At 40.0% G+C, this 26,405-nt stretch overlaps 1 protein-coding gene across 2 annotated transcripts in view; it reads right to left on the bottom strand.

Annotated features, from left to right (window-relative positions):
- The window catches only part of LOC131039098 (uncharacterized), a 208,775-nt gene extending 186,840 nt beyond the window's left edge, over window positions 1-21,935 (bottom strand). For both annotated transcript variants that reach the window (XM_057971752.1, XM_057971751.1), the window contains exon 1: window positions 21,563-21,935. In XM_057971752.1, coding sequence (XP_057827735.1) covers window positions 21,563-21,882 — 320 coding nt within the window. In that variant the 5' untranslated portion in view covers window positions 21,883-21,935. The remainder of the gene's footprint in view (window positions 1-21,562) is intronic.
- Between the last annotated feature and the right edge of the window lie 4,470 nt (window positions 21,936-26,405).

Below are 26,405 nucleotides of genomic sequence, written 5' to 3'. Positions count from 1 at the left end.
CTGGATCATCATCGTACACTGATCTGGCTCCTTCAATGCTCTTGTATATCATGTCCCTGTGCTCTGGAAGATGGAAGGCTTCACTGATGGCCTCCTCTGAAAGGTACGCCAAAATATTTCCCTCATTGGACACAATGGTCCTGGACTGTGGATTGTAATGACGGGCACACTCGATCATCAACTCGTGACACTGAATGGCTGGAGGAAAACCGGCCGCCTTAATGATGCCACTTTCTATTATTCTCCGGGCGACAGGTGATGGCTTGCCGATGTAAGGGACCTCTCGGAACTTCTTCGTGTTAAAGTTCCCCAAGTTTGTATCTCCAATGTTGCTCCACTTGGACACGATCTTGGTCTCCACTTCTTCGGTCTTCTGATCTTCTTTCATGAGGGCCGAGCGACTGGTGGATGCTCCCGCCTTTGGGGTCGCCATACCTACACAACATTTCACTATAAGAAATAGATTTTGCAATAAATAACGTAAATAAGAGAGATAGATTTTAGGAAACCTCATGATAAGTCCCTAGAGTTATCATTTCCTAAAATACAACGATTGAGCTAAGAGATCTAAAGAATCAAAATTTCAAAATTTGAAATATGACGATGAATGAATAAAACAATAATAATTAAATCGCCATACCTCGATAGAGAGCTAACTCTAGAATGCAAAAACAAAATTTGCCTAGTCAAAATTTGAGGTATAAGATAATCTTCAATATGATCCCCTCAAAATTGACTTCGCCACCTCTGGAGAGAACGTGATCTTCAAGTAATGCCTTAGACGTGGTCTTAAATGATCTCCAAATTCGCCCTCGGTGTGGTCTTAGATGGATCTTCAAGTTCGCCCTTGGTGTGGTCTTCAAATTCGCACCACCTTTTGATAACTACGCGCCACCCTTGGATGAATGAAATTCGCACCACCTTTGGCCTTCAACGCAATTCGCACTCCACACAAGATGATACTAGCGCCACCTTTGGTTTGAAATCGCACCACCTTTGAACACACTTCGCACTATATTCGCCTCTTCTTGATTCGCATGAAGGAAGGTAAAAATGATTATGTAAAAATGAACGTTTCACTCCCCTTATAAATAGCGCTCATACCCTTTCACCTCTTAGGCCGACTTTGACAAATAAAACCATTTTTTAAATGATTTGCAATAAAATAACAAGGCCGACTTGCCTAATTGGGCGCTTCAAACCGATTTTTATATTAATTAAATAATTAATTATTAATGCCTTGCGCTTTTTTAAATGAGAATTTCGATTTTTAATAAAGGCAAAATATAATTAATAAAAGATAACGCCATATTAAATGCTAAATAAAAATGGATTTTCAATTTTTTAATCGATTTAGCATTTAAGGAAATTTAAATTTGTTTGTTTGGCGCCAAAATTGGAAAACAAAGGGACGTACCTCATCGCTCTGGTCCCTTGGAGAGGGACAGGAGCGATTCACTATCTTTGGCATGATTCTTGCATTTCTTACGTCCAACTCCTTCATCTCCACGTTAAAAATCGATCACCTTGATGGTCCTTCGAATTTGATCGCCTTGTGTGCGCATATGGGTGTCCTTTAAGTGCATATCGCCCTGGTCCTTGTCCAAAGGACTGGAGCGATCTTCTTGTTTTCATGTCCATCTCGCATTCACCTTGCGTCCTTTGACCTTCGAAATATCATTGCTTGTGTCCTTTGCGCTTATTTCCACTTGCTTTTGCAAGGTACTTTCGATGTTATAAGGATCATCGCCCTTGTCCCTTGAAGAGGGACAGGAGCGATCCACATGTTTTCCTTGGCCTTGTCAACTTTGTACTTCGATCTTCATGGTAATGTCCTTCAAACGTCGTCCTTCACCTTACCTAACCTTGCTTCGCTTTGATCTTTGAAGGGACGGGAGTGTTTTAATAGCATCGCCTTGGTCCTTGTCCAAAGGACAGGAGCGATCTTGATTTTTTCACGTTCAACATGCATTTTGACCTTCGATCCTTCATTGTGATGTTTTCCAAACGCCTTCCTTTGTCTTGCTTAACCTCGCCTTGTTTCGATTTTGGAGGAATATGAGCGCTTTTGATAGGATCGCCCTGGTCCTTGTCCAAAGGACAGGAGCGATGTGGGGCCTTTACACCATTTGGCGATGTTTGGACGTTCAACTCTCTTGTTTATCACCTTGTTGTCATACCATGGACCCTCCAGAACATTGCAATGTTTTGTCCTTACGTAAATTTTGCATAAAATGGGCAATGCATCTAACATCGCCCTGGTCCCTTCCTGAGGGACAGGAGCGAAGTTCATCATTATATGCTTGTTCTTGTTTGTACCAACTTGCAATCAACTTCATTGCGTGAAATGACGTCCTTTCGACCTTCTTGGTTGCTCGAAACTTTGTTCGCCTTTTGAAATCTACGCCATTATGTAGATATCGCTCTGGTCCCTTACCAAAGGACAGGAGCGATCTAGGTCTTTAGAGTACAAATCCTTCCATGTGATGACCTTTGTAACGTTTGCGCCTGGTGGAAATGCCTTGAAATGTCCTCGCCACCTTTTGTCCTGGCTTGGATCGGTCTTGAACCTTGGAGGGACGACCTTGAACTTGAGAGGGACGTATCTTCACCCTTGTATCGCCCTGGTCCCTTGGAGAGGGACAGGAGCGATTTTTCCCCTGTGGCTTTCATCTTACTTTGCCATGCTCTAAGTTTATATTCAACGGACTCGTCCTTCTTCCCTCCATTCGTTCATGCCTTGACATCATTTGTAACTTTGCAAGAAGAGCAATTATATCAAAAATCGCTCTGGTCCCTTCCTGAGGGACAGGAGCGAACTAGGCATTTAGCACTGTTATGGACGTCCAAAAATCTTCAATTTATATTCAATGCGTTCATCCCATGTTCTCCTTCGTTTTTGAACGTAAACTTGTCTTGACCCTTGTCTGGTTTTTGCAAAATGGAGGGAATCGCTCTGGTCCCTGGGAGAGGGACGAGAGCTACTAGGTACCTCGCCCTGGTCCCTTGGAGAGGGACAGGAGCGATTTAGTCAATATAGGTCATTTTCTCCATTTTTTGCATCTCAAATTATATTCATTTGGCAAAGTATCTTCCTTCGGACGTCCTCCAGTTGCTGAGCTATCAAAATCTTGCATGGGCATGGCGAAATTTGAATTGTAGCTCCGGTCCTTCACTGAGGGACAGGAGCGATTTTCCTTCTGGAGACCTTTCTGTGCTCATGAAAATCTTCAATTTATATTCAATGAAAAGATCTCGTCGTTCTTCATCACTTCAAACGTAAAATTTGTCTGGGCTCTGCAAGGACAATGAGATATTTGAAATTGAGCTCCCGTCCTTCACTGAGGGACAGGAGCGATTTTGCTCCTACAGGCCAAAATAACAAGATTTTTCACATTTTAACACTTCACGAGGCGAAAACAAATCAATTCCAATGCCCAGGATCAAACTTCAAAAAAGTCAAAATTTGGTCAAAATATTCAATCAGACAAAAATTCACATTGACGGTCATCCTTTAGACAAGTTTAAGCTCTGCATGAACATTCCAATTGAAAATTAGACCATTTTGGCGAATTCATTGCATTCAAAAAATTTGCTTCTAGGAAAGAAGCTCAAAAAGCTCTCAAAAGCGATTGGATTTTGGCTTGAAAAGGCAAAATTTAAAACCCTAAGGCTTGGCCCTAAATCCAGACAATTAACTAACTAACAAAACCCTAAAAACGAAAGCGAAAACGAACAAAAACAAGCAAAAAGAGGGGGTCCCCATTTGCGATGGGGCGATGTGTGAAATGGTCACAACATCTGGCGACACCACTGAGAAATGTTGCAAAACATTTGGGAATCAATCCTTCTAAAGGAAGACTCAGAAAACCTCCCTCAACAAATCTAGGAGTTAAGAAACACTTACAAGAAGAGACCATCATATTGAGACAAAGTATCAAGTCCACAGTTACCCATGTGTGTGCAAATGCGTTAATTCCCCTCGACAAGACAATCATGATCTTCAGGTTCCCCTGTGATAAGCTACATGGTTCGTCTAAACTCCAAAAGCATCCTGGATAGAGCCTCGCTGCCAGTCAGACGTCCATAGTCCCGACGAGGTTATCGCCGCAAGCTCACGAACATTGCTCCATTGCCAGTCAGGCGTCTATAGCCCCGATGGAGTTACTCGCATATTCCCTTTAGCCAATTTGATATTTCCTTTTAGCTTATTTCTTTTCTTTTGATTTTTTCTCATCTTTTCAACTTTTCTTTTGATACTGCTTTTCAGTTCTGTCAATTCTTTGGCTTGTGAGTAACGAAACTCACTAGGGTTTGAGGATTGCGGTGGCGCTGAAGCTAGACTTTAGATTTTTCACTGATCACAGCTTCGCCTGTAAACCATAATGACTCGGAGATTATAAGTGTGTGAAATATAATAACTGGAGGACAATAATACGTGAGTTCAATAAGCTAATCTACTTCAATGCAAATATGTCCTGACTCAAAGCTTCATTAAAAGAAACTCCCTCAGTAATTCCAAAAGACCTCATGATTTTCCAAATGCATCCAACAATCCAGCAGGAAGTCAGAGCGTTATATAACAAAATCACCCAATGTCAAATGGATACCCCTCAGGACAAAAACAACTAACCTAAAAAAACAAAAGCACCTAAACTAAGAGAAACAAAAAAAAGGCAAACCAACGCGAGAAAAACAAACAAACGGAAAACGACGAAAGCAAACTAAACTAGCTATGTACAAGGGAAGGCCTCGGCATTTTAGGATTGGAAATAGTGTTTGAGATATCTCCCATTGACAGGCAACGGAATGTCCTCTCCAGTTAAAGTCTGCAACCTAAATGCATTTTCTCCCAATATCTCTGAAATTTGATAAGGACCTTTCCAAAGCTTATCAAACTTATCATGTTCTCCTCTTTTCTCATGAGCTTTGTCCCAATACAGGACGAGATCCGAAATTCGGAACGCCTTGACTCTTGCTTGTCGATCAAACCATCTCTTCACCACTCCTTGGTGTTTAGCAAAGTTATCCAGTGCTTGATCTCTTTTCTCTTCTAGGTTCATCAACTGTGTCAACCTGGCCTGCACTGCATCAGTGTCTTCTATGTACTCCTGAATGAATCTCAAGGTTGGAATCCTGAGTTGCATGGGGAAGACTGGGTCCTGACCATAGACTAGAAAATAAGGCGAAATGCCTAGTGCGTTCTTTGTTCTGATTCTGTCTGCCCATAAAGCAAATCTCAACTGGGTATGCCATTCTCTTGGACTTCTCTCTAATAATTTCTTGATTACGCTGAGCAAATTTTTGTTTGTAGATTCTGCTAATCCATTACCCTGAGGATAATAATTTGATGAAAACTTGAGGGTTATCCCGTACTCAAAAGCCCAATTTGAGAATCTCAATGATGTGAATGCCGATCCATTATCGCAAACCAACGCATAGGGACATCCAAACCTTGTGATTATGTTCTCTTCTAGAAACTTGATTACAACTTCAGTAGAACAAACCTTAAGTGCCTGTGCCTCTGACCATCTGGTACAATAATCTGTAGCTGTAATGATGTACTTGTGTTGTGCTGAGGATGCGGGGTTGATGACACCAATAAAGTCCATTCCCCATTTCGCAAATGGTCTGGCTTCAATCACGGGATTCAGTGGCATGGCAGGATTTCTCTCTCTTATAGCTGCGACTTGACATGTGTGGCAAGTCTTAATGTGATTGAATGTATCTTTAAAAAGCATAGGCCAGTAATATCCTGCTCTTAGGATCTGGTGAGCTGTGGCGAGGTTGGCTCCATGTCCGGTTCCAAACTTGGAATGGAAATGTTCAATTATCTGCTTTGCTTCGTCTTTGCCAACACACCTCAGGTATACTCCTTCATAATTTTTCCGGTATAGAACAGATCCTTGAAGCACGTAATGTTGACACTTTAACCTTAATGCTCTCTTTCGTGTAGGTGTCATGTGAGCAGGACATCTGTGATTAAGCAAATATGTCACAATGTCTTTGTACCATTCATCAGGTGTGACATCTTCTAATTCATAAATTTGTTGGACTAATCCTGGCCCATCTATTGCTAATGTCTGTGCCAAAGCTTGTCCTCGGACAAGTTTCATGGGTTGTATCTCAATATCAAATTCTTGGATGATGGCGACCCACTTTCCTCTTCTCTCTCCTAATTCATTTTGCATGAGAAGAGTCTTGACTGCCGCATCAGGCACTATTGCATAAATCTTGGCTCTCAGGAGGTAATGTCTGAATTTCTTAACTGCCTTTACTAATGCGTATGCTTGCTTTTCAACATTTGGATATCTTAATTCTGCGTCTTTCAACGGGGTGCTCATGAAAGCAATGGGATTTTCATCCCTCTCTTCACTTCTTTGGGTGAGAATGGCGGCACAAGTGTATTCGGAGGCGAAGGAATATAAATAAAATGGTTTGAGATAATCAGGACTAATCAAGACTGGCGCCTCCATAATTGCGGTCTTTATTTCTTCAAACGCTCTTCTGGCTTGTGGAGTCCACTCGACCTTTGCATCTTTCTTTAACATTTCATTCAATGGCCTGACAATCTCGGCAAATCCGGTAATGAATTTTCGGACGAAGTTGATTTTGCCGAAAAATGATTTGAGCTCCTTCTTGCTTGCTGGCAAATTGATAGTAGATATGGCCTTCACCCTTTCAGGATCAATAGATATTCCTTTCTCTGAAATTACATGTCCTAAAAGCTTTCCTTCTGTGACTCCAAATATGCATTTCTTCGGATTAAGGGAGACACCGTATCTTCTACATCTTTGGAAAACTCTTCTCAAATCTTCCACATGATCTTCTCTCTGTCTAGAGAAAACTGTGATATCATCCATATATATAATAATGCTTTTACCAATTAAATCTCTGAAAGCGATATCCATAGCTCTCTGGAATGTAGCTCCGGCGTTTATGAGTCCAAAAGGCATTCTCTTATAGGCAAATGTTCCCCATTTGGTGGTGAAAGCAGTCTTTATTCGATCTTCAGGTTCGACTAGGACTTGATTGTATCCTGAATATCCGTCTAGGAAGGACATCATTTGTGATCCATTGACGATCTGCAGTACTTCATCTAATGATGGAAGCGGATAGTTATCTTTCTCTGATGCTCTGTTGAGATTTCTAAAATCAACACACAATCTGATCTCTCCATTTTTCTTTCTAACAGGTACCAGGTTGGCGACCCACGTCGAATGTCTTACTGGGAAGATGATTTTAGCAGTGAGTAACTTCTTCACTTCTTGGTATATCAGCGGTTCTAACAAAGGATTGACGGGTCTTTGTCTTTGCCTGAATGGCTTGCTTCCTGGTTTCAACGGGATTGTGTGAGTGATAATCGCAGTGTCGTAGGTCTTGAGATCTTCATAGCTCCATGCAATGACATCTGGGAAGTCCCTCATGTTCTTTAGGATTCCATCCTTTTCAAGTGCTGTGCAAGACTTTCCAATGAAAACATTTTTAACTTGTGTCTCGTCACCTAGATTGATCGCGTCGCACATATTGCCTTCTACACTGTGATTCTTCTTTTCTTTCAACTTGTCAGGATCAAAAATCCTTTCTAATTCGACCATTCCTTTCGGAATAGTGTTTGTTTTTAAGTTCAGGACTCCTTCGGCATCGAACTCAGCTTCACCCACTTCATCTTCATCTATGATCTGTGTTAAGAAGACGTCCGTGCTGGTTAGGAAGTCTAGAATGCGCTTGTCGTCTTCGAAAACCTGGAAATTGGTGATGTTATCTGGGACTGAAGGAACTGATATCAACTCGATGGTAAACTTCTTTAATCCTTCCATTGCTAATGGAATCAATGAGCTCGCGGCCTGTGCAAGTGAATTGGCCACTTGATTCTGATGTCTATAAATTGAATTGATATTGAAAGCATCGAAACTTTCAATTAGATCCCAGACTCGATTTCTATACTTAGTTAGCCTTTTGTCATGGCAGACATATTGCTTCCTGATTTGTCTTATTGCGATTTCTGAGTCTCCGTATACTTGCAGTATCTTTGCCCCTTTTTGGATGGCTAACAGTAATCCATGAACCAAAGATTCATACTCTGCTACGTTGTTGGTGCAAGGGAACTGCAATCTGTGAGCGGCAAGGTATGTTTCTCCCTTAGGACTAATTAATTCATATCCAGCTCCGGATCCTTGTTTGGACTTAGATCCGTCGAACCTTAGGGTCCATATTTGATTTTCTTGATTGTCTGTTTCTGGACTTTCATGATTTTCATTTGATGTATTGGACGAGACTTCATCTTCTACAGAACTCTCGGTGTCTGTAGAGCTTTCATTCTCTGAATCTTGAATTTCCTCTACAATTAGTGTCTGCGGGATTCTTTTGTTCACTTGCTCCAATGCGGTCTGGCATAAAGCACAAGATAATTCTGAGTGGACGGCATTGTGGATTCTACACCAATTCGGAAGAAGCAGATCTCGGACGGATGCTATATTGCCAAGTTGTACACTTTGCTGGATGTTTCTTTGTACGAACCTTCTGAAGTTTTCAAACATCCCTTCGTCCTCTTGGTCGGATCCTTGATCACTTTCAATGACGATCTCGGTTGACTCCATGACCTCTTGTTGGGTATTTTTATCTTGTATATCTTGTATCATTAGGATCTCCTCTACTTTGGGTTTATATGTTCCTAGGTCGGACTCTAAAAATAGAACTTCATTGTCCTCTCCATATTCAGTTATCATCAATCTCAACCTTGGGGTGCTATCAATTTTAATCTGGTTCGGGACTCCTCTCCATGGTAGCCACATGTGTGCGAAATCGGTCGATACATATCCATTCAATTTTCGGGACCAATCTCGACTCAGGAGCATTCCATATGAATCTGGAATATCCACTACTGATATATCTATAAAATTCTGGACTCTTGGGTCTGCGGCCAATTGCATGTGAATGTTGTTCAATTCTCCCATGACTGGAACTTCTGTCTTGTCAAGCTGAGTGACTTTTCTCTTGGTAGGTGCGGGAGTTATTCCCAGTCTTTGACAAACGGCTAAAGGCATGACATTGCTTGAGGCTCCGGAATCATAAAGGCAATTGTGTAATAATTTTCCAAATATTCTGACTGATAGTAGGAACGGGGCCGGTTCGTCCTTTCCTTGAGAAGGCACTGAATTTTCTTCACTTGGTTCTTGATGTTTAACTTGATTAATCTTCGAGTAATCTTCCTTCGCTAGGCTCTCCTCTTTCGAGTGACTGGCTTGGTTTGCAGATTTTCCTTTTTTAACCACATCTTTCTTGATTGTAACTTCTTTCTCGGGTAGAACCAAGTTAGTAGTGAGGTTCTCTTTGACTATAGGCTGAGTTTTCTTGGTTTCGCCTCTTTTGAGTAATACTTTTCCTTCTAACATATCTTCCTTTTTAGCTGGGAAGGTTATAGTTTGAACCATGCACTCATTTTGCTCGGGTTGTTCTTGAGAATCGGCTTCCTCTTGAGTCACATTGATAGTGGCTTGAACATTTGACCTCGTTGCACTAGGTTCATTCAAACTATTGATCACTGTCTCTTTAATTTCAGACACTTTGAGCAACTCGTAGAGTGGTAAACTTACTTTGACTTTCTTGAGTTCATCTAACACCAAGGCGGCCAATCTTTTCATTTCATTTCCCGCAGGAGGTGAAATATTTCTTCTTTGTCTGTATTCTTGAGTGTTTTGTGGATATTCAGGGACGTTGCTGGCTTGGGGATCTGGCGGAGTTGAAAAATTGTTTGGAGGAATCGATGTTGTCAATGGTTCGGGATTTCTCTGATTCCTGTGATAAACTTTTTGGTTTGCACCTCCTGACGATTGGTGGAATACTTCCTTGATTCCTTCTACTAAAACACTGTCGTTCAATGGTGGGAAATAGTATTCTGAATCCTCTACAGGTCCATTTGCAGATGCTGGCGGAAACTGAGATCCTGGTGGTACCATTGGTCCATTGGCTGATTCTGGAGGAAATCTCTCATTTTGTACTGGACTAATTTCTTCTTGTGAATATCTGCAGGTTTCAACGATCATGGCTTGACCATACTGCGTGGTTGGAACAATTTCGTACCCTGTGGTGGGAGGATTTTCAGGTGGATTGGTGGTGCGCATCTCTTGTTGGAAAATATCGGCCGCAATTTTAAACTCAGGACATTGCAATTCGGAATGTTGGTTCGTGTTGTGGAGTCTACACCAACTAGACAAGGCTGCTTCGGCTAAAAACACTTTGCCCGAAGAGGGGTTCTCTTGACTTTGCGCATTTGGTGGATTGTCCAAGGGCGTCACCACATTTCCATTGTTGGGAGCTGTATTCCATGGTCTTCTTTGGAAACCTTGATTGTTATTTCCTTGATAATTGTTTCTGAATCCTGGATTATTATTCCCTTGGAAATTCTGATTGTTCGCGTGTTGGCCATGGTTGGCCCTCTGCATGCTCTGGAGTTGATTATTCTGGTTCCTCAAATGGGTGACCTCAGTTGATAACTTCTTGACTTGCTCAATCAGCTCTTTCATTTCATCTTTCTCTTCTTGTGTCCTTGACGAATTTGTAGCATTTTGCAGGAACACAGGTTGAGCGGGTGGAGCTTGAGAAATTGGAGCTCCTGGGTGAAGGACCAACTGATTCGCCGGCTGTACGTTTGGATAGGTCGCTTGCGGGATTGGATTCATGACTGGAGTTTGGTTGGCTAAAGCCGTGCCAACTGCTTGCATCTGGTTAGGTGCTGCGACGGATCCCATGTGTAGTAGTGGTCCAGTGATGTTTTGTCCCATGTGCTTACTCACTTCAATGGCTCTAGTATAGGCCGCATTTAGATCATTCGGAGCTGGGTGTGTCCTTACGAACATGGCCGTGAGATGATCTAAGGCTCCATAGTAAATTTCCCTTGGATCTGCAATAAGATAAGGAGGACGTAGCATTGTGTATGCTCGGTGAAATCTGTCGTTGAAGGAAGTAATAGGTTCATGCTCTCTCCTTCGAACCTCAACGAACTGTCTATATAACTCTGCTGGTGTAGTTGGGATGCCAAATTTAGCAATGAATGCGTCTTTCATCGCGTCCCAAGTCCTGATGGACCCTGTAGGCAAATGAATAAACCAAAAGTATGCCTCTTCTCCCAATGAGTAGGGAAAAAGCCTACATGCCACATCTCCATATTCAATTTGTCTGTTACGGAGAAGGTCCTCGAACATCTTGATGTGATCTTCTGCTGTGCGATGGAAATCACTAACGTTGAACTTGGAACAAAAGTGTTCGGGATTCTTTGGCATATCATGATAAACTGCAAATTCCAATGGTGATGGATTGTTGACTAGCCACGTCGCGCCATTGAGTACATGAGGAGGAGGAGGTGGTGGTGGAGCACGATGAGCCATTGTATTTCTTGAAACTGAACTTGATGAACTAGCTTGGCTCTTTGTTTGTGAAATTGCTTGGATACTAAATTGGATCGCCGCTTGGACTTGTTCTTGGAGAACTTGTGATGACTCAGGAGATCCTTCCAATCTTAGTTCGAACTCTTTGGGAGTGTCCTCTCTCTTAGCTCGCTTTGCTTTGGAAGTAAACTGAAGTTCACTTAGATCTTTGATGCCTGGTGTGGACCTCAACAACCTTTGATGTTTCTCGGGCGAGAATGAACCAATGCGATCCAGCGTGAAGTCTTGCAAGGATTATTGTACGTTCCTTTGATTGCGAAGATTCCTAGCTATGACCCTTTGATGTTCTTCGGCTATATCTTCCTCTTGCTCTAAGATGATTCTGACTCTGTTATATTCGACTTGGCTTCTCCTTGCGTTCCAAGCTACTTGATTCAATTGGGAAATGATGTCTTCTTGGGTACTGCCTACTTGCAAATTGGGTTGCACCATTTGATTCAGTCCTTCATTCGGCAACACCATCGTACTTCATGATCATGTTTGCAATATTTTTCTCTTTTCAAAATTTTCGGACTTCGAACTTTGAAACTAAAGAGCCCTCCTTCTAGCGCCAATTCTGTTGACGTGTATTTTGTACACAATCATACACAGAATAAAATACCATTAGGCATCTTATCCTCTCTTGAGAAAATAGTCTCTAACTGCTGAAGATCTGCAAAAAAGGATCAGTTAGGTGGACTCCAAGGTTCTTTTAGTGGGGTCTCCACGTGTGGACAAGCTTTTTAGTGGTATGATGTGATTTGCTGTTTCCTTCAAGGCTTCTTACGGATTCAATAGCTCGAAGATTTCACTAATCTAAAAAGAACTTTCAAAAAAAAAATGGAAAAGATAGGGCTTAAGAGGTCTAATCTAGTCTAACCCTATGAACGACTTAGCATGAATGAGATTTGGCAAGACTCAACCAATTTCAATTTTGCCATAAGATAACAACTCAACTGAAATTAGTGCGATCTTCTAAGGTAATAATGGTGTTCAATGCATCAAAGGTCAAGGACACTACTACGAAGGTACATATCCTAGATGCGAAAATGCTTGAAGGTTAAGGACTCAAAATGTTTTCCAGTCGACCACGCAAGGCGTTCCTACAATCAGCAAGAAGCTAGTGGTTTGGATTGCGAATCCTACCAAATATCAAATCTCACACTTAGTCTTTCAAAACTACTTTGATTGAGCGTGATTCAAGTACATCCAACAACCATGAAGATAACTCAAGAAACTTGCAACAAAACACCATAACTTCAATATTTTATTGATTTCCAAGTCATCATATACAACAATTGCTTGAACTTCTCTCTTCAAGACTCAATCTTGCTACAACATAAAAATTGCTTACAACTCTATTCTCTATTTCTCTATTGACTATTCTGATATAAATGAAATGAAAAATGGGGGTATAAATAGCATCCCCAGTTACAATGAAAGGTCCAGATTGAAAGTAAATCAATGGACAAGATCATGACACCTAAACCCTAATTAGGGTTTGTTACAAATGACCTCCTTTTTACTGAACAACATTAAATACATAGCCAAATATTAAATTTGGCACGAAAATCTAGGAGGTATCAACCAATGAGAAATAAGATGTCATGTCATCTGTAACAACCTTTCATCTAGAATCTTATTCCCTTTCCAATTTTCCTTCTTAGCATATGCAATGAATTTTGTCACAATTCCTTCGATTTCTGTGATTGGAATCTCGGGAAGATTCTTGATACTCTCTTCTAAGTGGATAACTTGATCAAATGCATCTAGAAGAGCTGTGTCCCAGGTAGGTTCAAGTTCCTTAGTTCTATCAATTAGGAGCATGGTGGCATACATCTGATCATACTGCTCATCTGTAACATCTGCGTCCTTGCGAAAGATGATCTTGATTCTATCTTCAAATTCTTGTAAATCCACATCTGTCTCGACCTCGATCCTTCTGCCAAGAATGGTACGAAGTACCTCAAATACTCTGTCCTGGATCGGATTGATCACCTCCTCAACTTGACCACATCTAACACTGATGTCCTCAAAGAGAACACTCTTTATATGGAGTAAGGTTGACCACTGAAACAAACTGTGAGAATCGCCTTCCAAGATCTTCTCTTGTGCTAAAATTCTTCTGGATGTATGTCTTATAACTTTCAAGACAGGAATGACAACGTCCTTGGTGTGGGCAAATGCAGCTACTGTTGCCATCAGTCTGTGGATTATCTCAAGGACTTGGATAGCCTGGTGGGTGATCTTCGACATCCTTGTAATAAACTCAATGGCCACCGTGTGAGATCTATCCATCCAATTACATGTACGCTGGACCATATTCCTGAATCTTTCCGCTTCATTGATTGATTGAAGGGGCAATGCCTGCAATGGTGATCTAACTGGATCCTGACGTCCCAAAGGTTCATTGATGTGACTGAAATATGTTCTCCATGCACCGACCTCTTTCTCAAGCTTTCTATTCTTTTCTACTTCTTCTCTGAACTTATCCTTCAATGCCTCAAATGTGTCGGTGGCATCATCTAAAGTCTGCTCTGCTGTGGATGGTCCTAACTCAATAGTCTGTATATGATAGTCCTCCGCTAGGATCTCACCCTCATATTTGTCTGCTGCCGGTGTAGCTACCTGCAGTTTTCTAGATCCAGTCTCATCTCGAATCATCTTGGACATCTTTGTAGCCTTCTTTCTTCTCTGTTGTCATATGTGAACGTCCAACAAGGCTCTCTAGATCGATTGCACTGTCTTCGTCCTCAATTACGATCACCTTAGTCAATCTTTCCTTCAACCAATCTGGGATATTTGATCTTGTCTCTTGAACTTGAATTTCTTTGTGTACTACTTCTTCTTGTCTGGGAGGAGATGTTACTTCATTATCTTCTTCTAAATCATAGTCTTGGAGAGATCCATCGGATGAAACATGCTGTGCCTGTTCTTCCTCCTGCCTGTCATTCTGTACCATCGATTCCATGGATTCTTCCACTCGAACTGTTCTATCTTCTGGCCTGGAAGAAGTACCTGGTGTTTGATCTCTGTTAGCACCTTGCTTTTTCTTGGAAGGCTCTTTCTTTTCTGATCTTTCCTTTCTCTTTGAACCTCTCGGATGGAGATTGCCCTCACTGGCACATCGAAGGTTACCTTCACCTGAATTCCTAGGATTAGGATTGCCTTCACTAACACTGGCTCCACCTTCGGCTGGCTTTTCTTCCAAAGTAAAAGACATGGCTATGCCTTGTTCTCTCAACTTCTGATGTTGAATGTCTACCCATCTGCGAGTACAAGACAAGACTGGTGCCATCAAATCATCTAAATCCACGGCCTCGGGCTCATTCCAATTCAAACTAATTGTTTTACTTTCTCTATCATATGAAGATTGGATGTGCCTGCCGTTGTCCTGAGCTTGGTCGGCTACTCTGTAAATTTTACATTTCCTGATGAAATCCAAAGGCAATCTAGAATGTATTTTGCGTTTCACTTCAAGATCATCTAGGAGATTCATCATAAAATCTTCAATTTGGTATTCATGTCTAAATCTTCTACCGACTGTCTCTTCTAAATGTCCATGAGGATCAAAACTATTCCTCCAAGCAAAAGATGAAAAAGGATACAAGGCTAACTCCTTCTCTGCGTCATCCATGGCTGAGACATTGGGACATACCTCAACTGAGTTACCCAAAATAATAGGTACCTGAACTCCATTCTGATGTCTGTGTCTGAATGCCTTCACATATGCTGCCAACTGCCTTGTTACTTCAAGTAACACAATTCTATCTGTCGGGTACCTCGGCAACATGTATGGAGGTAAAGGACATCCATACACTCTAATGTAAGTGAACTTAGGAAACTGAATGAACCAAGCACCGTACCTCTTGATTAACTCCTGGGCATCCTGAGATAATCTGTTGTGAATCCCTCCTTGCAACGTCCTGGTGATATTCATCGTGAAAGTATCATTGATTAACTTGTAGTTCTTCCCTGGTGGATGATGCAAGTAGGTATAGGATTCACAAACTCTGACCTCACCGGGTCCTCTTCCAATCACTCCTCTGTGAGGTAGTCCTGCGTACTCAACGCTCCTGATTAAGGCATAGATGACATATGAACTCATGTGGAAGGACTTAGTGGCCCTGAGTCTTCTCAACTGTACGTCTAAGCAATGGCTAATTATCCTAGCCCAATGTATTGTACCCTTCCCTTGAACAATCACCTGGATGAAATAAAACATCCATTTCTCAAAATAGAAGGCATGAGGTGCTCCTGTGACTCTGTTGAGCATGGTGATCAAATCTCTGTACTCCTCTTGGAAATCGATCCGGTGTGGTGTGTTCGGTACTTTGCTCAGACGGGGACGACTCTTGAGTAGCCAGTTCTTGTTGATTATGCTTAGACAAGCATCTGGATCATCATCGTACACTGATCTGGCTCCTTCAATGCTCTTGTATATCATGTCCCTGTGCTCTGGAAGATGGAAGGCTTCACTGATGGCCTCCTCTGAAAGGTACGCCAAAATATTTCCCTCATTGGACACAATGGTCCTGGACTGTGGATTGTAATGACGGGCACACTCGATCATCAACTCGTGACACTGAATGGCTGGAGGAAAACCGGCCGCCTTAATGATGCCACTTTCTATTATTCTCCGGGCGACAGGTGATGGCTTGCCGATGTAAGGGACCTCTCGGAACTTCTTCGTGTTAAAGTTCCCCAAGTTTGTATCTCCAATGTTGCTCCACTTGGACACGATCTTGGTCTCCACTTCTTCGGTCTTCTGATCTTCTTTCATGAGGGCCGAGCGACTGGTGGATGCTCCCGCCTTTGGGGTCGCCATACCTACACAACATTTCACTATAAGAAATAGATTTTGCAATAAATAACGTAAATAAGAGAGATAGATTTTAGGAAACCTCATGATAAGTCCCTAGAGTTATCATTTCCTAAAATACAACGATTGAGCTAAGAGATCTAAAGAATCAAAATTTCAAAATTTGAAATATGACGATGAATGAATAAAACAATAATAATTAAATCGCCATACCTCGATAGAGAGCTAACTCTAGAATGCAAAAACAAAATTTGCCTAGTCAAAATTTGAGGTATAAGATAATCTTCAATATGATCCCCTCAAAATTGACTTCGCCACCTCTGGAGAGAACGTGATCTTCAAGTAATGCCTTAGACGTGGTCTTAAATGATCTCCAAATTCGCCCTCGGTGTGGTCTTAGATGGATCTTCAAGTTCGCCCTTGGTGTGGTCTTCAAATTCGCACCACCTTTTGATAACTACGCGCCACCCTTGGATGAATGAAATTCGCACCACCTTTGGCCTTCAACGCAATTCGCACTCCACACAAGATGATACTAGCGCCACCTTTGGTTTGAAATCGCACCACCTTTGAACACACTTCGCACTATATTCGCCTCTTCTTGATTCGCATGAAGGAAGGTAAAAATGATTATGTAAAAATGAACGTTTCACTCCCCTTATAAATAGCGCTCATACCCTTTCACCTCTTAGGCCGACTTTGACAAATAAAACCATTTTTTAAATGATTTGCAATAAAATAACAAGGCCGACTTGCCTAATTGGGCGCTTCAAACCGATTTTTATATTAATTAAATAATTAATTATTAATGCCTTGCGCTTTTTTAAATGAGAATTTCGATTTTTAATAAAGGCAAAATATAATTAATAAAAGATAACGCCATATTAAATGCTAAATAAAAATGGATTTTCAATTTTTTAATCGATTTAGCATTTAAGGAAATTTAAATTTGTTTGTTTGGCGCCAAAATTGGAAAACAAAGGGACGTACCTCATCGCTCTGGTCCCTTGGAGAGGGACAGGAGCGATTCACTATCTTTGGCATGATTCTTGCATTTCTTACGTCCAACTCCTTCATCTCCACGTTAAAAATCGATCACCTTGATGGTCCTTCGAATTTGATCGCCTTGTGTGCGCATATGGGTGTCCTTTAAGTGCATATCGCCCTGGTCCTTGTCCAAAGGACTGGAGCGATCTTCTTGTTTTCATGTCCATCTCGCATTCACCTTGCGTCCTTTGACCTTCGAAATATCATTGCTTGTGTCCTTTGCGCTTATTTCCACTTGCTTTTGCAAGGTACTTTCGATGTTATAAGGATCATCGCCCTTGTCCCTTGAAGAGGGACAGGAGCGATCCACATGTTTTCCTTGGCCTTGTCAACTTTGTACTTCGATCTTCATGGTAATGTCCTTCAAACGTCGTCCTTCACCTTACCTAACCTTGCTTCGCTTTGATCTTTGAAGGGACGGGAGTGTTTTAATAGCATCGCCTTGGTCCTTGTCCAAAGGACAGGAGCGATCTTGATTTTTTCACGTTCAACATGCATTTTGACCTTCGATCCTTCATTGTGATGTTTTCCAAACGCCTTCCTTTGTCTTGCTTAACCTCGCCTTGTTTCGATTTTGGAGGAATATGAGCGCTTTTGATAGGATCGCCCTGGTCCTTGTCCAAAGGACAGGAGCGATGTGGGGCCTTTACACCATTTGGCGATGTTTGGACGTTCAACTCTCTTGTTTATCACCTTGTTGTCATACCATGGACCCTCCAGAACATTGCAATGTTTTGTCCTTACGTAAATTTTGCATAAAATGGGCAATGCATCTAACATCGCCCTGGTCCCTTCCTGAGGGACAGGAGCGAAGTTCATCATTATATGCTTGTTCTTGTTTGTACCAACTTGCAATCAACTTCATTGCGTGAAATGACGTCCTTTCGACCTTCTTGGTTGCTCGAAACTTTGTTCGCCTTTTGAAATCTACGCCATTATGTAGATATCGCTCTGGTCCCTTACCAAAGGACAGGAGCGATCTAGGTCTTTAGAGTACAAATCCTTCCATGTGATGACCTTTGTAACGTTTGCGCCTGGTGGAAATGCCTTGAAATGTCCTCGCCACCTTTTGTCCTGGCTTGGATCGGTCTTGAACCTTGGAGGGACGACCTTGAACTTGAGAGGGACGTATCTTCACCCTTGTATCGCCCTGGTCCCTTGGAGAGGGACAGGAGCGATTTTTCCCCTGTGGCTTTCATCTTACTTTGCCATGCTCTAAGTTTATATTCAACGGACTCGTCCTTCTTCCCTCCATTCGTTCATGCCTTGACATCATTTGTAACTTTGCAAGAAGAGCAATTATATCAAAAATCGCTCTGGTCCCTTCCTGAGGGACAGGAGCGAACTAGGCATTTAGCACTGTTATGGACGTCCAAAAATCTTCAATTTATATTCAATGCGTTCATCCCATGTTCTCCTTCGTTTTTGAACGTAAACTTGTCTTGACCCTTGTCTGGTTTTTGCAAAATGGAGGGAATCGCTCTGGTCCCTGGGAGAGGGACGAGAGCTACTAGGTACCTCGCCCTGGTCCCTTGGAGAGGGACAGGAGCGATTTAGTCAATATAGGTCATTTTCTCCATTTTTTGCATCTCAAATTATATTCATTTGGCAAAGTATCTTCCTTCGGACGTCCTCCAGTTGCTGAGCTATCAAAATCTTGCATGGGCATGGCGAAATTTGAATTGTAGCTCCGGTCCTTCACTGAGGGACAGGAGCGATTTTCCTTCTGGAGACCTTTCTGTGCTCATGAAAATCTTCAATTTATATTCAATGAAAAGATCTCGTCGTTCTTCATCACTTCAAACGTAAAATTTGTCTGGGCTCTGCAAGGACAATGAGATATTTGAAATTGAGCTCCCGTCCTTCACTGAGGGACAGGAGCGATTTTGCTCCTACAGGCCAAAATAACAAGATTTTTCACATTTTAACACTTCACGAGGCGAAAACAAATCAATTCCAATGCCCAGGATCAAACTTCAAAAAAGTCAAAATTTGGTCAAAATATTCAATCAGACAAAAATTCACATTGACGGTCATCCTTTAGACAAGTTTAAGCTCTGCATGAACATTCCAATTGAAAATTAGACCATTTTGGCGAATTCATTGCATTCAAAAAATTTGCTTCTAGGAAAGAAGCTCAAAAAGCTCTCAAAAGCGATTGGATTTTGGCTTGAAAAGGCAAAATTTAAAACCCTAAGGCTTGGCCCTAAATCCAGACAATTAACTAACTAACAAAACCCTAAAAACGAAAGCGAAAACGAACAAAAACAAGCAAAAAGAGGGGGTCCCCATTTGCGATGGGGCGATGTGTGAAATGGTCACAACAGGTAGAGGGTAACAAGGACACCCTATTATATTGTCCATCCTAGCTTACTATGATTAGAGGTTGCTTTAATCAGCTTTGGTGATCTTACAATCAAATAGCAAGTTGTGATTTGTGTTCACAATCTCTACATGAATAGTTTAATTTGTAAATGGTATTTACTGTTAAATTTTGTAACGTTGGTTGTACTATTTCATGCTTCCGATATATATATATATATTTACACTGTTCATGGTATCGGGTGGTAAAGTGATTCTCAAACAAGTCGCACTCCTTCCAATCGGGTAAGTAAATGGTGACTAGTTTATATACTGTGGTGAGAGGTACGTAGGGAAGAGATGTGTCTTCCCACGTGGGAAGACTTATCTCTTCACTACATAACCCCTTATCCACTTATATAGCATGCTTACATTGAGGAGGATGGACACACCGAAATTAATAAGTGTTGTGCATCTTCAAAACACGCTATAGCAGATAAAATACAACTTTCAGATCATATCTCCATCTCTTCTATTTTAATCACAGAATTTTGAAAGAACTTAACATTTACTTTATGTACTATGATTGTAGGTTGTTTTTCTAACTTGTTTGCAGGTTTCCCCTATAAGAAGATAAAGGTACCCTCTCTCTAACCCTGCCTTGTTGACTATGAATAGTAATCTAGGGCAAAAACTAGGGTAATTAACAAAAGGGGACATTACAAGTATTTTGTTGGCCTGCACAATCCATCTCAAGTACACTCCATATTTTCTCCTGATCAATGGCCAATGAATTAAAAATGAAAAATCCTATTGGATGTTCATGTTAAACCAAGGTTGTCCAAGTGCATGTACCTAACCAAAGTTGGCTTAGACCAGCAACACACCACTTCAATAAGGATCTTATGTTTCAGGCTTTAATTCTTAGAGAAGTCATGGCACACACCTGACACACACCATTTTCATAAGGATCTTATGTTCCGATTTTCAACTTAGAGTTGGTTTGCACCAAACATATGCCACTATCATTACGATCTTATGTTGCAGGTTTTAATTTTTAGTTAAACTTGGGTTACACCTGCGCTTACTTCTTTCATAATGATCGTATGTCTCAGATTTCAATTTTTATGTTAAAACTGAGTTACAGAAGACACCCATTCCTCTCATTGTGATTTATGTTTCAGCTTTCAACTTTTAAGTTGAAAATTTGCTTCAGCCAGATGGAATCCCACTTACAATAGAATTATATGTTACAAATTTCACAGTCTACGTTTAATATTTTTAATTTTAATGTGGTGCTCCGTACCATGCTTACCTTTGCACCCTTACCTTAAAAATTGGCATGAGCACCCACACCGTACCTGCCCCGGATAGAGGATAAATTTGGCAGTTGGCCCCCCGATCGAGCAACTTTTTTATTGCAGTTCTCAATTCAGCATTGCCCTTCAGATGCCAAAACGATTCATGGTTAAAGATGAAAACTTTAAAAAGGATAGATATATATTAATTTTAAGCCCTTGCCATTTTGGACGGTCCATATAGAATTCACCATGCATTTTGACGCAATCTTTTTAAAAAATTGATTGTACCTATTTTACAGTTAAAAAGCTTAAATACGCTCATACCGGCATCACATTTCTGACCGCAGTACACGAGCATCTATGTACCTTTGTTAAACATTGATTACAAAGTGTTTATTTAACCTCTCCAGCTAAATAACATTTTATCGAACACTAACGGCATTGTTCAATAGATAGACCAAAACGTTCGAACCTAATCCAACTAAGCGGATGATCACAAAGGACATTGCAACAACTCACACTGGTTTTCAATTTAATTTTCATCTCCCAAGAATTGGAATATAGGGTTTAAAGTTTAGGGAATTCGTTATTATGGTTCAGGGTTTAACAACATGAAGCAATCCAAAGCTTACTTCGAAGAAACAAAACTAGGGTGGGAAACTTGCCCGTTTTCAGCAGGACGACCTTCGAGTATAATGAGGCGGCATTCCCCATCGATGGCAACATCTCCGAGGCGCTTGCCTGCTCCCGATACAATCTCTGCTGAGAGTGGCGACTTCCATGAGCCATATGGCGCAGTTGTCTTCCCCGATCGCCCCTCAAATTTCTCTGCTGCTGAGGACATTTTTACTATTGTTTTCGTCGTTCGTCTCTTCTGCTGCTGACCCCAGAAGCTTAACCTGTTCGTCCTTGGAGAAAAGAACGTTCGGCTTGTGACAAGAGTGGGTAAATATAGGTAAGCGCCTCTAACGAACGAGGCAGCCATTTGGCATTCGGTCTGTTACTAACTTTGACCCCATAAATGAGAAAAGTGCTCTCAGGATAGAAATTTTTATAACGTCTACTAGCTAATAAGCTAATTATGAAATTTTAATTTTTATATTTATTCACCATCACTAATTTGGAATAAAATCAACTTTGTTACTTGTGTAATAAATATAATAATAATAAGATAAGTATATAAGATTTTAAAAATAGAAATAGTAAGATATATTATCTAATTATTTTTCATTTATAATTGAAATAATATTAAATTACAATAAATAAAAATAATATATTATTTTACTAATGCATCTGTTACATGCAATTATTATTTTGAGCTACCCAATGAGAATAACGTATTTTTCAACTTTTCATTTTTATTTTTTTAGGTACAATAAATAATATATTGTTATTCTAGATATTATATTATTTTTAAATAATAAAAATAATTTTATTTTAATAGGAAAAAAAAATTTGCAAATAAACATTAGGATTCTTATATTATTATATTATTAACATATGTTAATTATATAATAATAAATACATTATATATTAAATACAATTCAAAAATTAAGTTTGGATTATGATTAAATTAGAGTTATGTTTAAAGTTGGTGTTAGATTAGACTTAGGTTAAATATGTTAAGGCTCGTTTAGAGATATTGTTAGATTTAAGATTAAGTTAGGATTACAATCATATAGACAAACATTAGGATTCTTATAATATAGTATTTTAATTATTATATTATTAATATATTATAACTATATTATAATATTATTATATAAATTTTTATATGTTTTTTAATTTATTTTTATTTTTTATTAATTTATTATTATATATAATAGTACTATATAATTAATTTATTGTATATTAGGATGACTTAAATAGTATTATTAATTTATGTTTTTTAATATTATATGTATGTTTATTTATTTATATAAAAATTTAAAAGATTTAATTAATATATTAATAACTAAAAAAAGTGAGCATGTGAATTTCGAGTTTTCCTGCTATCAAACATGCTTTGACGCAGAGCGATGAGGAAGGAGAGTGGCGGGTTGTTATGGGGGAAAAAACTAAGAGGAGATTGAATTCACAGAGAGACCATCTAACTGCGAATGCAAACAAGGACAGTCCTCTTCTGTATGGCACCAAGTATGTGTGGTTCCCATCATCTCTCCCCAACTCATTTGGCATTGTCAATAGCTCTGTGAGGAACGCCCGGAATTATAGAAAGATCTTGAATGATAGGTGGTCAAGGTCAAACAATGTTGGCTTTTCCATACGTCAGCCAATCCCTCATTGGTAGGTGAATAAACATTTGCAGGGCAACCGTAATAGCCCTGGGGTTTTTTCCAACCCTAGCAGAAAACCCCTTTCTGCTCATTCGTTTAATACAAAAAATAATCCAACTCCTATGAAGGCAAGGATTTCCGATTATGAAGTTCTTCAAGACAAGTTGCTAAATAAGAAGAGTAGCAGGATGCCCTCAAATCCATTGCTTGAATATTGTGATTATTTCTATAATAAGGGCATCATTGTATCATGGAACGAGCAACCTCAGTTTTTCAAAGACATGAAAGAACGGTGGAAAGACGAATTTCCTAATCAAGTATGGATAAAAAATCTAGGTTTGAATTTCTTCCTTATTACCTGTGCTAATAATGAAATTAAAAAAGAAATTTTGAAACGCGAAGTGAATTTGATTGAAGGATATGTATTTCAGTGTTTTGAATGGATGCCAAATTTTAATCCTAAAAATTTTTAACCCAAGAAAATTGTTAGATGGGTCAACACAGGTCCTCTACCAGTTGAATTCCATTGCCCTACAATCATGAAGTTTATAGGCATGCAATTAGGAGTCTTTATAGGGGTTGAAGGTCTGTATAAAGACCTAGCAAAATATATTAAGCTTCTCCTACAATTTGACACTCAAAACCCACTTCTGGGACCGATTGAGTTAGTTACAGAAGCAACCAAGTGGACTTTTAATCCTTCCTTTTATGAAGGGGAAATCAACGCTTCCAATATTTTCCTAGGCAAATCCCTTGTGGACGAACAGGTCTCTGATAATGGGGACTCTATTTCAAATGCAAATATCCCAAACAAGAAAGGAAAGTCATGCTTGAATCTTGTAGATATTAAGTCGCCCCCTAGGGCTCCTTCAAAGACTGAAAAGGCAGTAGAAAATCAAAGCAAGTCTCGAAGCAGGTCTCACCCAATAAATAGGAATTCAAGGAGTTCACAAACCAAGAAAGATTCAACTGAGAACCCTAATAATGAAACCTCTCTTTTGCTAGCTAAATCACCCTCTCTTTAATAGATAGGGACTTGACTCAAGAAATCTCTGGTGGCAGAGCTTGTAGTACAAGTAGAAGCCTAAACTCTACTAAGAATAGGGATAATAAGATAGAAGACCTCAATAATAGAGCAGAGCTACAAAATTTGCTAATCGGTGCAGAGGAGTTCAAAGCAGATGTCCAAGAAAAGTTCGATTTATTGGAACAACAGATAGAGATTAATAAGAATGTTGTTAATGACCAGGTTATGAATGAATTAGATCCTGCCTTTGGGGTTGATTATCCTTTTGACCAATTTACAGCTCTGGAAGAAGGTGAAGTAGTTTTGTTAGGGAGTCAAACCCTTGAGGCTAAGGGTGGAACCTTAGGTGAGAACAAACTAGGGTTAGGTTTTTGTCTAGGGAGGAAGACTAAAATAGATGGTGGCTCAATCCAAAAAAAGAAAGGTAGGAAATCCATATCTGAGCTTAGAAATATGGATGGAGAAGCAGCGGAGCAAGAGAAAATAACCTTGATCATGAATGCGAGGAAGGGGAAGTACCTTCCCACCCAGCCACGAAGGTCCTAACGTGGAATGTTAGGGACTTAAACACCCCTAACAAGCAACACATACTAAAGTGTTGCATCCTTGCCTCAAAAGAAGAACTAACCTTAATCTAATAAACCAAACTCAATCATCTGAGATTGGAATTTTTAAAAAGAAACAAGGTTGCTTAGAGTGGGAAGCGATACCTACTGTAGGTGCCTCGGAGGGTTTGGGCATCATCTGGGATCCTAGGCAGATTTTAATCAATCTAATTGCTAGTAACAAGTCCTGGATGTGTGTCTATGTCAAGCATCTGAGTTGTAACTTAAATTTTGTTCTTTTTAATATTTATGGTCCTATACAGACACATGAGAAGGCAGTCGTGTGGCATGAAGTAGGACTGGTGCTAACATCCTATCCGGAATGGAACTATTTTTTAGGAGGGGATTTCAATGCCATCTCAGATCTCTCAGAGAAAGTGAGTGGTATGAGAAGAGAACCCCAAGCTCTGATATATTTCAGAATTAGGATTAATACTCACAACATGATAGATATAAGAACTGATAATGGTACCTTTACTTGGAATAATAGAAGGCAGGGATTTAGCAATATCGTGGAAAGATTAGATAGGTTTCTATTTAAGGGAGATATCTTAGCCTTCAACTATCTTTTCAGGGCCTCCATCCTTCCCATTTCAGGTTCAGACCACTTTCCAGTCCAATTCACCATTTAGGAGGATTTTAAACCTAAGAATTGTCCTTTCAAGTTTGAGAAAATGTGGATAAAAAATGAGTCTTTCTTGGAAAATATTGAAAAATGGTGGAAAGAGGTAGATGTTTTGGGGTCAAAACTATATCGTTTTGCTACTAAAATTAAATATATTAAGAGTAAACTTCTCCAGTGGAACGAGGATTGGTTTGGAGATATCTTTGCTTCTAATAGGGACATAGAAATAGCCTTAGCCCAACTAAACGATAAAGTTATTAGGGAAGGTATGGACCAAAATAGCTTCCTATTAGAAAAAGAGTTACTCTGTAAGCATGAAGAAATTCTGACAAAGGAGGAATGCTTTTGGAGGCAGAAGTCTAGGGCGACTTGGATCTCTGAAGGAGACAAAAATACTCATGCTACAACAAAAACTAGAAGTAGAATCAACAAATCATCCCACATTAGAAGCGAGGCAGGGGTAATGCTTGATGACCCTGAAAGTATAGCATCAGAAGTGGTGTCTTTCTTTCACAATTTACTAAGCAAAGAACTGATCTCTGATCTAGCAACTCAAACCAATTTGATTAACAACATTCCCAAAATAATCGATGACAGTCAAAATCTACTCTTCAATCAAAATTTTACCAAGAAGGAGATAGAAGAGGCTTTATTCCAACCTCATTCGGATAAGGCCCCTAGTCCAAATGGATTCCCTGCATGTTTCTTTCAGACCTGTTGGCATATTATAGGTGATGATTTGGTAGATGCTTTGGAAGGAGCAAGATGATTGGGTAGATTTCTTAAGGAAATTAATCACACTTTCTTAGCCCTCATTCCCAAAAAGGAGAATGTGGATAGTATAAACTACCTTAGGCCTATCTCACTTTGTAATATTATCTACAAGATTTTCTCAAAAGCTTTAGCTAATCGATTAAAGCCTTTTCTTTCGAACATTATTTCGGGGGAACAATCAAGATTTGTACCTGGTAGATC

This window comes from Cryptomeria japonica, chromosome 10 (genome assembly GCF_030272615.1).
Source record: "Cryptomeria japonica chromosome 10, Sugi_1.0, whole genome shotgun sequence".
Lineage (NCBI taxonomy): Eukaryota > Viridiplantae > Streptophyta > Pinopsida > Cupressales > Cupressaceae > Cryptomeria > Cryptomeria japonica.
This window is presented reverse-complemented; position numbering and strand designations above follow the sequence as displayed.